We start from the raw sequence: 12,591 nt of genomic DNA on the forward strand, positions 1-12,591 counted from the left end.
AACGTCAAAGAAAAGCTAATGTGAGGCATCTGTTTGAACGTAGATCAAAGGCCAGTGATCTGTCTGATGTAAAGAGTTCAGTGTTTGATCTCTTGATGTTAAGCACAGTGTCATAAAGGACCACATACTCAATTACTTCCTGTATTTCTCAGGTCTACTTCCTGTTTCTATTCCTGCATCATCCCTAGCTCACCGAGCTATTGTGTTCTTAAATACTCTGGCTTTACTAGTTCCTTGCCTTTCTGTAGTTTTCCTGTTATACTTTCCAAATGAGAAAGTGTTTATAGGTCCCCCACTTCCAGTGTTTGTGCTAGTGTTCATAAGTTCCCCAATTTTTGTCTTTCTGCTAGTGTTCCTAGGTTCCTTAGTACTTGTCTTTATACTAAAATGCATAGTTTCCTTGGTTTCTGTTCTTGTAATACTGTTCCTATGTCCCGGAGTTACTGTTTATAGTAGTGTTTCTAGGTTTGCCAATGCTTGTCATTAAGTACGGTACCTTGGTTCTTGCCTTCTTGGTAGTGTTCATAGGTTCCCCAGTTCTTGTCTTCTTGGTAGTGTTCCAGGTTTCTCGAGTTCTTGTCTTCTTGGTAGTGTTTATAGGTTTCTGCCTTCTTGGTAGTGTTCCTGGGGGTACCTGGTTTTTACAGTTGTACTAGTGTTCATAGGTTCCTTAGTTACTGTTATTGTGGGAGTGTCCCTAGGTTCCCTCCTGTCTTTGTGGTAGTATTTCTACAATAGCCATGTCCAGTCTTTGTAGTCCTGTTCCTACACTGCCAAGTCCTGGATTCTTGGTAGTGTTCCAAGGTTCACCGGTTCTTGGTGTTGTGGTAGTGTTCCTATGTTCCCCAGTTCTTGTCTTGTTGGTAGTGTTCCTAGGTTCACCAGTTCTTGTCATTGTGGTAGTCTTCCTAGGTTCCCCAATTCTTGTCTTCTTGGTAGTGTCCCCTGCTTCTTGAATTCTTGTCTTCTTGGTAATGTTCCCACATTCCCCAGTTCTTGTCTTCTTGGTAGTGTTTTTAGGTTCTGCAAATCTTGTCATTGTGGTAGTGTTTCTAGGTTCCCAATTTCTTTCTTTGTAGTAGCGTTCCTAGATTCCCCAGTTCCAGTCTTTGTGGTAGTGTTACTAGGTTCCTTAGTTCTTATCTTCTTGCTAGGTTTCCTGGATTCCCTGGTTCTTGTCATTATGGTAGTGTTTCTAAGTTCCCCATTTCTTGCCTTCTTGGTAGAGTTCCTATTTTCCCCAGTTCTTGTCTTCTTGGTAATGGTTGTAGGTTCCTTAGTACTTGTCTTTATACTAAAATGCATAGTTTCCTTGGTTTCTGTTCTTGTAATACTGTTCTTATGTCCCGTAGTTACTGTATGTAGTAGTGTTTCTAGGTTTGCCAATGCTTGTCATTAAGTACGGTACCCTGGTTCTTGCCTTCTTGGTAGTGTTCATAGGTTCCCCAGTTCTTGTCTTATTGGTAGTGTTCCAGGTTTCTCCAGTTCTTGTCTTCTTGGTAGTGTTCGTAGGTTTCTGCCTTCTTGGTAGTGTTCCTGGGGTACCCGGTTTTTACAGTTGTACTAGTGTTCATAGGTTCCTTTGTTACTATCTTTGTGGGAGTGTCCCTAGTTTCCCTCCTGTCTTTGTAGTAGTATTTCTACAATAGCCATGTCCAGTCTTTGTAGTCCTGTTCCTACGCTGCCAAGTCCTGGATTCTTGGTTCCCCAGTTCTTGTCTTCTTGGTAGTGTTTTTAGGTTCTGCAGTTCTTGACATTGTGGTAGTGTTTCTAGGGCACCAGTTTCTTTCTTTGTTGTAGTGTTCCTAGATTCCCCAGTTCCAGTCTTTGTGGTAGTGTTACTAGGTTCCTTAGTCCTTATCTTCTTGCTAGTGTTCCTGGGTTCACTGGTTCTTGTTATTATGGTAGTGTTTCTAGGTTCCCCATTTCTTGCCTTTTTGGTAGAGTTCCTAGTTTTCCCGAGTTCTTGTCTTCTTGTTATAGTCCTAGGTTTCTGCCTTCTTGGTAGTGTCCCTGGGATCCCCGGGTCTGGATGTTGTGCTATAGTTCATAGGTTCCTTGATTTCTGTGTTTGTTGGCGTATCCCTAGGTTCTCAAGTTCCTGTCTTTGTGGTAGTATTTTTATGGTTCCCAGTTCCTATCTTTGTGGGTCTGTTCCTATGTCCCCAAGTTCTTATTCTTGTGATAGTATTTCTAGGTCCCCTATTTCTTGAAATGTTTCTAGCTTCATTAAATTCCATAGGTCATGTATGTGTGCTAGTGCTTTATCTCTTGTTTCGAAGTTATTGTTAGTTATGTTTTCCTAGGTTGATTAACTTCTAGCTCCTTTAACTTGGTTTAACGTTTGTTTCCGCTCCACTTTCTTTGCTGTAATTACCGTCACCTGTTAGCATCTTCCCCATGCTTTAACTCTTTTGGGCTTTACTTGGTCATGCCCTATGACATAACTCCTGAATGAAGGTGTGTAACGATCACCAACCTCATTACACTGTCGTATAAAGGCTGTGAAGTTTTAAAGGTACAATAAGATCGTTATACTAAATTTTTCTTTAAACTATTTAACTAAGGCTTTCAATTCTGTGGAACAATTTCCTTTCCTGAATGGAATCTCCAAGCACAACACTCTCCCAGTGATTAGACATGAATTGCTATCATTTTCCACTGTTGGGTGCTGTTGATTATTTCAGTTTTGGTGAAAAATAAAAGAAGGAGAGGAGAGTCACAGAGAGTGACCCGGAGAAAGACTGCTAATCCAATCTCTCTCCACAGTAATTGCTTTCAGCTGAAGCACACCAATGCCGTGGGTCCCCTGTGCCCTTTAGCAAAGCCAAAGACAGTTCCTCCTTAATCCTACAAACACGCACACACACAAACACACAGTTGATCACGTCATAATCCACTGACATCCAGCGAATAACTTGTTAATCTTTGTTTTGGATTTTTATTGAAATTTTGAAGAGATGTTTGTTGTCATTAACATTAATTCCACTCACACTCTCACACAGCATGCTTCACTCTCATCAACAATACCCACAGCTACAAATCTAGTGGAAAGTCTTCCCAGAAGAGTGGAGCTAGGACTTAAAGAAAAGCACGAAAGCCCCGTTTTCCTCACTAGGACATGAGGGACAAGCATAGAGGCCACAGCCGCTTAATAAGAACATAAAGGACAAGTATAGAGGCCACGTCTCCATCACTTGAACATAAAGGACAAACGCAGAGGCTGCACCTTCTTCTCTAGGAGATAAAGGAGAAGCACAGAGGCCACACCTTTTTGACTTGGCCATAAATTACAAGCACAGAAGCCGAACCCCCTTCATTAGGACATAAAGGACAAGAACGTATACCACAACCCCTTCACAAAGACACAAACTACAAGCACAGAGACCACATCTCTGTCACTACGGTATAAAAGGAAAGCACAGAGACTATGCCTCTGTCACTAGGACATAGAGGACAAGCATAGAGACCACACCCTCTTCATTAGGACATAAAGGACAAGCACAGAGGCCAGGCTTCTTCACTGATGCTTCGAGGGCAGTAAAGCAACAGAGTTTTACAGCGTTATTGACTCATGCTGTCTCTCGGCTGAGTGTTCATCCTCAGGCACTTCCATTAACCACGACATTTTCCAGACACCGCACCCAGAGAGGGACAGAGTTGGATTTAATTTCCCCCTAGACAGAGGCCACGCCTCAAGTCACTTTGTACAAGGCAGTTCATGGTCATGTGCAGGGTTTATTCTTAAACTCACTCTGCTGTTTACTGAACGTAAACTAAAATGCCTAGTCTATAGGATGCAAATAGTGCCATTCTACTTTCTTACAAGCACAACAGAATCAGGATGTTTTTGAGCATAAAGCATTTGTGTTCTTGGTTCAGTATTCCAGACATATTTTTACAAATCTTAAATGATCTTAAACATAACAGTGTACTGTAGCATTTAAACATGATTTTAATACTCATCCATGTATCCAGACCACATGAAAATAAGTAAATGTACTTAAATGTGGTGCAATACATGAGTTAGCTTGGAATGACTCACATTGTGTCTTCTGGTGACCTTGCTAGTGTTTGCTTTAAGCATCATGCACGGTTAAACGTTACAATGTTTAATTAGCATTCTTGCAGTAATCAGTGTAATCAGTGTCGACCCCCACCAGCCCTTTCTGCGATATTTTCAAAACATTCTTATCTTGTCTTTTAATTATTGTATTACTTACAATTTTTTCTGTTCCTACGAACTGTTTCCAACGTCTGTACCTGTGTCAGCAGGGGCTGGGATTGCGAACTGAAATTTAGCCAAGCAGATTGGTTGTTGCTGCGTGGCTCCTGCAAGTAAATGAGTGACAGCACCATGGAAGCAGAATTTCAGAATTTGGTGTACGGTTAATGGGATTATCCTTTTACTTGATCAGCAAGTCACTACACCTTCACCAGGGACGTCAAATTATTTCAGCGTCCCTGCGGAGTTATCGTGATATTACTATTGAGTTTCTGTAGTTAGAACGTTGTGTTTGATGTGAGACTTTTCTCACTAGCAGTGGACAGCTGAAGGATTGAAATCTGTGGATTCTTTTGGTCAGATTTATTAAATTTTAATCACTGCTGTGTGTGAGATTCCCTGAAGACAAACAGTTTCTGAAATAAAAGGGCATGCTATTGATTTATTAAAGCCCAGGATCACCTGTATGATCAGCTTATTGACCTCTATATTTAGAAGAATAGAAGGATGAATTTTGTTTTCTAGTAAACACCACCAGTGAGCTCATTATTCTCGATTTGTTTTTATTGTTGTTGGCCTGTGTGTGACTGTTTTGTCCTTGGGTGAACTGTTGGTTTAGTATGTCGTGTTTTGGGTGTCCTTTGAATGTAAATTCTTTTCTCCTTTTTTTTTGGTTCATGTATTTTTTGGAATACTTGTTCTAAGCTCCGCCCATTTCTTCATATTTTGCTCCCAAAGAGCCAGACTTGTATTTTTAATGCACTCTTGAGGAACAATTCTCCGGGCTTCCTGAAGGAATTTGTCTCTCGGTTTCAGTCTAGTCCCCATAGCTAAGCAGTGTCAGAGGAATGTTTCTTTTTTGTTTGTTGAGCCACACAGTAATCGATGAATCATTTAACCATAAAAAACATCTAACTTAGGGCATGAACCAGTGAGAAACAGGTGCAGATGATGACAGATGATCAGGCTTAGTTTACTTCTGATGCTGAGTGGTTGGAACAGACGAGAGAGGAAATGAGGTCGCTGCTGAGGTTATTACACAAACAACCAGTTTTTAAATTGTATCTTTATGGACTATTCGGCCTTTATCAGTATAACATTTGCTCCTATTTCTTTAATTAAATTTAATATGAAGTGAGTTGTTCCTCCAGGGTACGAGTTCGATTCCCACCTTGGGTCTGTGTGCATGGAGTTGTATATTCTCCCCGTGCCTGGTGGGTTTCTCCGGCTGCTTTGGTTTTCTCCGATTTCAGAGCATACATGCATTCTAGAGTCTAAGTACACTAGTGGTTTATTTGTATGATGTTTAGAAGATATTTCACTGTTTCAGATGTTTGTATCAGAGCATTTCAGATTAGTACATCCTATATATCTTTATACTTTAAATACCTTACGTAGTGTTTACTGTACATATAATTATCTTAATTATAACTAGGTTCAGGGTTGCCACATCTGCTCTTTTCTATCTTACTTGTCCTCAGACAAGTTTGTGCTAAACCACACCCCTAATCTGCTCCTCATTTATTTAGCATTGACTCCGTGTCTCCGGGGTAAACATGCTTCCTATGACTTGTGTCCTATGGCACACACACACACCAGGCGGCTGTATTTTGAAAAGCGTGTTGAATTAAATCAGTTTACCCAGGACATTACATTAACATTCAGGCATTCGGCAGACGCTCTTATCCAGAGCGACTTACATTTTTATCTTATTATACATCGGAGCAGTTGAGGGTTAAGGGCCTTGCTTAGTGGTTGTGGGGTTTGAACCTGGGATCTTCAAACCCCACATTGTAAAACCAAAAAGGAAAACAAACTCATCAACCTGACCAGATGGGCAAAGTGACAGTGGAAGTCAAATGTAAAGAATAAACCATATTAACACAGATGATTGTCACAGGATTATTCAGCTGTATGTGAGGTGTGTGTGTGTGTGTGTGTGTGTGTGTGTGTGTTGGTAAATGGCGAATGTTTTCCTGCAGGCTGAGCCGCCCAGACAACACGTACATAGACAGAAAAGTAATACCAGATAACCAGAGCGATAGAAGCATACACACTTTATAAAACCTTCACACACACACACACTGAGGGAATGGCTCGACTCGCTCTCTCTTTGCTTTAATCAGTGTGAAATCCATCAAAGTGGGTCAAAACTGTCGGCCATCTGCCCCTTTGGAGATTTACACACATCCTCGCTGATGAAACACACAGAGAACCGGGCAAACACACTCAACACACACTCAACACACACTCACCGCACAATGAACACAGACTGAACACAGACTTGACATGCTGAACCTGAAGTTTAACTACTGTCAAAAATCACTGAGACTGACACACACCAAGACTTCACTGAGACTGACACACACAAAGGCCACGCCTCCTTCACAGAGACTGACACACACCAAGGCCACGCCTCCTTCACTAAGACTAACGCACACAAAGGCCACGCCTCCTTTACAGAGACTGACACCTTTAGAGGCCACGCCTCCTTCACTGAGACTGACACACACAAAGGCCACGCCTCCTTCACTGAGACTGACACACACAAAGGCCATGTCTCCTTCACTGAGACTGACACACTCAAAGGCCACGCCTCCATTTACTGAGACTGACACACACAAAGGCCACGCCTCCATTTACTGAGACTGACACACACAAAGGCCATGCCTCCTTCACTGAGACTGACACACACAAAAGCCACGCCTCCTCCACTGAGACTGACACACACAAAAGCCACGCCTCCTTCACAGAGACTGAAACACACTAAGGCCACGCCTCCTTTAAAGAAACTGACACCTTCAGAGGCCACGCCTCCTTCACAGAGACTGACACACACAAAGGCCACGCCTCCTTCACTGAGACTGACACACACTAAGGCCACGCCTCCTCCACAGAGACTGAAACACACTAAGGCCACGCCTCCATTTACTGAGACTGACACACACAAAGGCCACGCCTCCATTTACTGAGACTGACACACACAAAGGCCATGCCTCCTTCACAGAGACTGACACACACAAAGGCCACGCCTCCTTCACTGAGACTGACACACACTAAGGCCACGCCTCCTTCACAGAGACTGAAACACACTAAGGCCACGCCTCCTTCACTGAGACTGACACACACAAAAGCCACGCCTCCTTCACAGAGAATGAAACACACTAAGGCCACGCCTCCTTTACAGAGACTGACACCTTTAGAGGCCACGCCTCCTTCACAGAGACTGACACACACCAAGGCCACGCCTTTTTCACTGACCTGACGCATACAGAGGCCACGCCTCCTTCATCTAGAGTTCATGCTAGCTTAACACTCATATCATGTGTACATAAGAGGTTGTGGAACACGACAGTGAGGTTAAACGCCTCCGTGAAAGAAACTACGTTTCTAAAACATTAATCCAATCAGAACACACCCTTTAATGGCCAACAAGCCTGATCTGATTTCAGCGTTACCTAATTGCTTTAATCAATTTTCCACCCCTGTGTGTGTGTGTGTGTGTGTGTGTGTGAAAGAGAGACAGAGACAGGGCTTTTTCCATGCGTCTCTCTTCAGAATGATTGGCGTTGCATAACCACACCACACACTCTTGCTAAAAACACCGACGCGAGCGTGACAGGCCGAGACAATAGCGCATTATTCTCTTGTGAAGTAATGAGATGAGTGTGTGTGCGTGTGTGTGAGGGGGGTGACAAGATGAAGATGAAAAGGTAGTGATGAAATGAAGCTTTGGTTTTGTGGACATCACTCTTACTGTTGATCAATCCCATAATTCTGTTGGGCGCAGCAGCGTGAAGCTCGAACGCAGTACATCGGCGAGTCGCTCGGAGGAGTCGTTTGGAGTCGTTTAGAGAATTCTTACGCCATCAGGTTTTAACTTCTCGAAAATCCAGCTTTAGGTGATTATCACAATGTTTTGTTGTGTGATGTATCGATTCTTAAAACATTTTTATCAAATTAGAATTCTAATTAACATCGGATTAAAAGATTTGTGAATCGTTTTGTGCCATGTTTAAAGCCCCGACTGCTAGCTCGCATTGATATTGATATAATCCATTTTCATCCAGCAACAGGAAGTAGTGTAAGGGTGCGCCGCTAAAATTGTAACAGCAAACCTAGCTGACTGCTAACATACATGCAAACAGAACAGAACATGACTAGCGTACAGAGCTGGAGTGTGGGATAGTTCAGCCTTTCTAACACCTGAATCTTCATGATGCAGATCATATCTGCAGACTATTATTAAAAAAAAAAAAAAAAAGAAAAAAGCATAGACCATGTGTGTGTGTGTGTGTGTGTGTGTGTTTAGCACCTGCAGTCATGTGAGCGAACAAGCTGCATACGGTTAATGGAAATGATGTCGAAGCAATTAGCACAAAACTGGAAAGTTGTTGGAATGAGGATGATGATGTCATCGTGTTGCTCTGTGTGTTCACGTCCGGGGCGACAGCTGTAACTCGTCCTGAGCTTTATTAGCTGTCAGGGATAAAACCACGCTGTCGGTGGAGTGTGGATCGATATCCGACCCAGAGACAGCTTTGTTCCCATGCAAGGCAATTTTACAATGAGGGAAAAAAAATAATCAATAGACTGGGATGAGCATGTGTATGTGTGTGTGTGTGTGTGTGCGCACGCATGTGTAGCTTAATAAATTATCAAAGAGCTTTCTTTGTTATTTTAGATTACACCATGCACGCATCACCATCATTAAAACGAATATTAATATTAACATTAAAGACTGACCTTCCGATCAGTACCTAAGAACCCTAACACACTAAGCCCCCCCCCCTCCCATAGCAAAATAGAGCATGAAAGTATAATGTCAGTTATAATTTATGATATATTTTAAAAATATTTTTCTACCATTGATTGAAGGCATTAGTCATATAAAAAAATATGTTTCTGAAATTTGTGTCAGATGGTGCAAGTCCTGGTTTTATGAATATGCAAATTAGACACACCCTAACCTTATACAGGACACACCCACTGAATTATGTACATCTGTAATTTAAACAATCTCCAGAGATGAATAATCAATTATTACTTTGCATATAAGGCCTATGACCCCTCCCCTCACACAAACAGAAAACTGTACAATACACGGCGCGGTGTTTAGTCATAAATTACTACAGAAGATATTAGACCTGATGATGTGTGTTATTTTTCACTGAGCTGAACAAGTGATTTCTGAACCCTGAACAACCTCCAGGTGTAAATATACAGACCTCAGCGCTACATGAATAATGATAATAAACACATTTTTTAGTACAACATTCTAGAAAAAAAAATCAATCTGGCAACTAGTAGTTTTGCAATACACAAAATCCCAAACCACAACAACTACAACATCGTCTAACACAGACCTGAATAACCGTTTCACACTATTTTTGTTTATTTTTGTGCTAAATAAACAAGACAAGATAACAGAAAAGGAGATATAATCTATAATAAGCTATAAGATGATCTTTGTTAGAAGATATCAAATAAGATTTTTACAAACAACTAAAGATTTGTTAATAACGAAATAAGAGTCAACATCTGGTTGTAATTAAGCGAATAGTTAAGATCCTTCCATTAATAAGGTTCAGCTGCAACAAGTTATTTAACCCAAACTGTGATGCACTGAGGAGCTTCTCATTTCTTACACAACCATTTCAGAAGACATATCCTGTTATCGGTGCAAAGATGTTACTCTGTTTCAGAAGTATCAAATTATTTTCCATAATTGAGCAAAGAAAACACCAAAAGGAGATTGCTAAAACAACTGAAATTAGGCTAAGAACTAAAACACATGTGGTGACCCATCAGCTTTGATGTGATCAGAAAAAGATCCTTAATGAGCGTGATAGGAGATCACTTAAATCAAACAACAGTAGAACTCACAGTTACGTTTAATAGTGAAAGTAAGAGCATTTCCACACACACACACACACACACACATACACACAATGTGATGATAACTCACAGGATTGGGATTAAACATCTGTGTGGCCATAAGAAAACCACTTGATAGTAACTCAAGGAAAAAGGTCATGTGACCTGATGAGTCCAGACTGAGCCTTTTCCAGAGTGATGGGCGTGTCAGGGTGAGAAGGGAAGGACATGAAGCGATGCTCCCATCATGCATAGTCCACTGTACAAGCCTCTGGAGACAGTGTTATGATCTGGGGTTGATCAGGTCTAGACTCAGTAACATTATGGGGCAATAAAATGAAGTCAGCTGACCACCTGAATGTACTGAATCACCAGAGGATCACATCTATGGAGGGTTCCTTCTTCCCTAAAAGTACAGACATACAGTATTGCAGAAATGTGAGTGTGAAAAAGTGCTTCAGGTTGTTTTTTACACATTAAGTCCAGACCTTAACCCCAGTGAGGATCTTTGGGATGTGCTGGAGAAGGCTTTACACAGTGTTACGACTCTCACATTATTAATACAAGATCTTGGAGAGAAATTAATCTGAATCTGAACAGAAAGAAACGTTGTGACATTACATAAGCTTATCGAAACCATTCCACGCTGTAATTAAACCAAAAGTAGGTCCGAGGAAATAATAAACTATCTGACTCTTTTGGCCGCATCGTCTATTAGGACAAAAACTTGTACACAGAACCAAAATCTAGGCAATTAAAAATAAATAAATAAGTTCTTTCTAATGGAGGATAAACCCTCTAACTAGTAAACAGCAATGAAGGGTAACCTTCCAATCTGGCAACCCTTAATTCTTTACCCTATTAATACAGACAACCTAAAGCAACAACAACTTATACATGGCTCAATATTTTGTATTTAACCCTGGCAGCCGTAATAGATATTGTTTCATACTGAACCGTAAAACAATCCATTAAAAAGCTTTAAAAGGAAGCTTTATTGGAGAGGGAAATGTCAGAATCTGGCAACCCGACAACTTTTTTTAACACCATTTGTTTGTGAGAAGTGCTGCATTGTTTATCTGCTGTGTGTAGATTATATAAAGACTAAACGAGTCCAAATCTCTCTCTCTCACACACACTCACACACACACTGGTAATGCCTTTGAGTCCAGGGGAGATCTGACTCAGTACTGTGTGTGTGTGTGTGTGTGTGTGTGTGTGAAAAAGAGAGAGAGAGAGAGAGAGAGAGAGAGAGATGGAGTGATGTGCACGAGCAGGATTATCACAGGAGGAAGTTCATCACGAACACCACGAACAAAATAAATAAATAAACAGATAAAAGCGCGTTGTCTCTTTGATGTCAGTGCGCAGCGCTTTGGATTGTTACAACGCCTCTATGTAGCCGTGCTTACCTGATAGGTATAAAAGCGCGTGCCGTTGGGCGGGTGCATCTTCGGGGAGCTCGTCCCCGCGCTCATGTCCGCGAAAATCATCGCGCGTCCCGGAGAGTCACACCGGGCTCAGGGGGAGAGAGAGAGAGGGAGAGAGAGAGAGAGAGCCTGCGGGAGCGGTAAGCACTCACACACACACACACACACACACAGAAGGAGAGAGACGCGCGTCTCCAGCCGCCGCCGTGTCTCTCTCATCACCTGCCCGCTGTGAACGAGGATGGAGCCGTGCACGAGCAGCGCGCGCCCGCGACCATCACCGCGCATCTGCTCACACCGCGCTCCGGCACGCGCTCCGGCACGGCAGCGCGGCAGCGCTTCGATCTGTTACACTTTCTTTTGATCTTTATTTATTTATTAATTTATTTTAATTCGTCCCCAGAAAACCACGCCCCCTCGCGCCGTGATTGGTCAGAGTGCTGCTCCCTCCTCCCTCTCTACACCGTCACCACAGTTCTACAGCGTGGGTTCTCCAACTCCAAATTGTTCTAGATCTTTCTTTCTGTGGTAAATAAAAATAATAATAATAATAATAATAATAATAATACCATGTCAGTTTTTACCAAAAAAAACAAAACAATTAACTTCAACTAAAAACTTTGAATATTCTAATAAGATATGACATGGACACTACACAGGAACAAAACACTTGCCAGGAATTATGACTTGCTGCAAAAAATAAAGTCCAAGGGGTGGAGTCTGACCTGATCCAGCTCCACCTACAAAGATGGACGTTACCTAAAAGACCAGGAGGGGGAGTCTGATGTGATCCACAGACTCAGACTAAAACTTCAGAAGGTGGAGTCTAATCTGATCCAGCTCCGCCTACCTGCACAGATTCTATGAAGGTAAAACAGTAGCAAAACCCGAGAGCTTGCAAATTCGAATGTGAGAACTTGTAAATTATTATTTGTATTTGTAAGTTGAAATTTGTACTCACAGCTCTAATGTGAAAAGCTGCATCTATCGATTTGCATACCTGTGTTTTGAATTCGAAGTTGCAGATTAACAGGCACAATTGTGTACTACACATTTATC

At 41.8% G+C, this 12,591-nt stretch overlaps 1 protein-coding gene across 2 annotated transcripts in view; it reads right to left on the bottom strand.

Moving 5' to 3' along the window:
- The window catches only part of ppfia2 (PTPRF interacting protein alpha 2), a 72,484-nt gene extending 60,824 nt beyond the window's left edge, over positions 1–11,660 (bottom strand). For both annotated transcript variants that reach the window (XM_053508319.1, XM_053508318.1), the window contains exon 1: positions 11,515–11,660. In XM_053508319.1, coding sequence (XP_053364294.1) covers positions 11,515–11,595 — 81 coding nt within the window. In that variant the 5' untranslated portion in view covers positions 11,596–11,660. The remainder of the gene's footprint in view (positions 1–11,514) is intronic.
- Between the last annotated feature and the right edge of the window lie 931 nt (positions 11,661–12,591).

The sequence above is a fragment of the Clarias gariepinus genome, chromosome 12 (assembly GCF_024256425.1).
Source record: "Clarias gariepinus isolate MV-2021 ecotype Netherlands chromosome 12, CGAR_prim_01v2, whole genome shotgun sequence".
In the NCBI taxonomy this organism is placed as follows: domain Eukaryota; kingdom Metazoa; phylum Chordata; class Actinopteri; order Siluriformes; family Clariidae; genus Clarias; species Clarias gariepinus.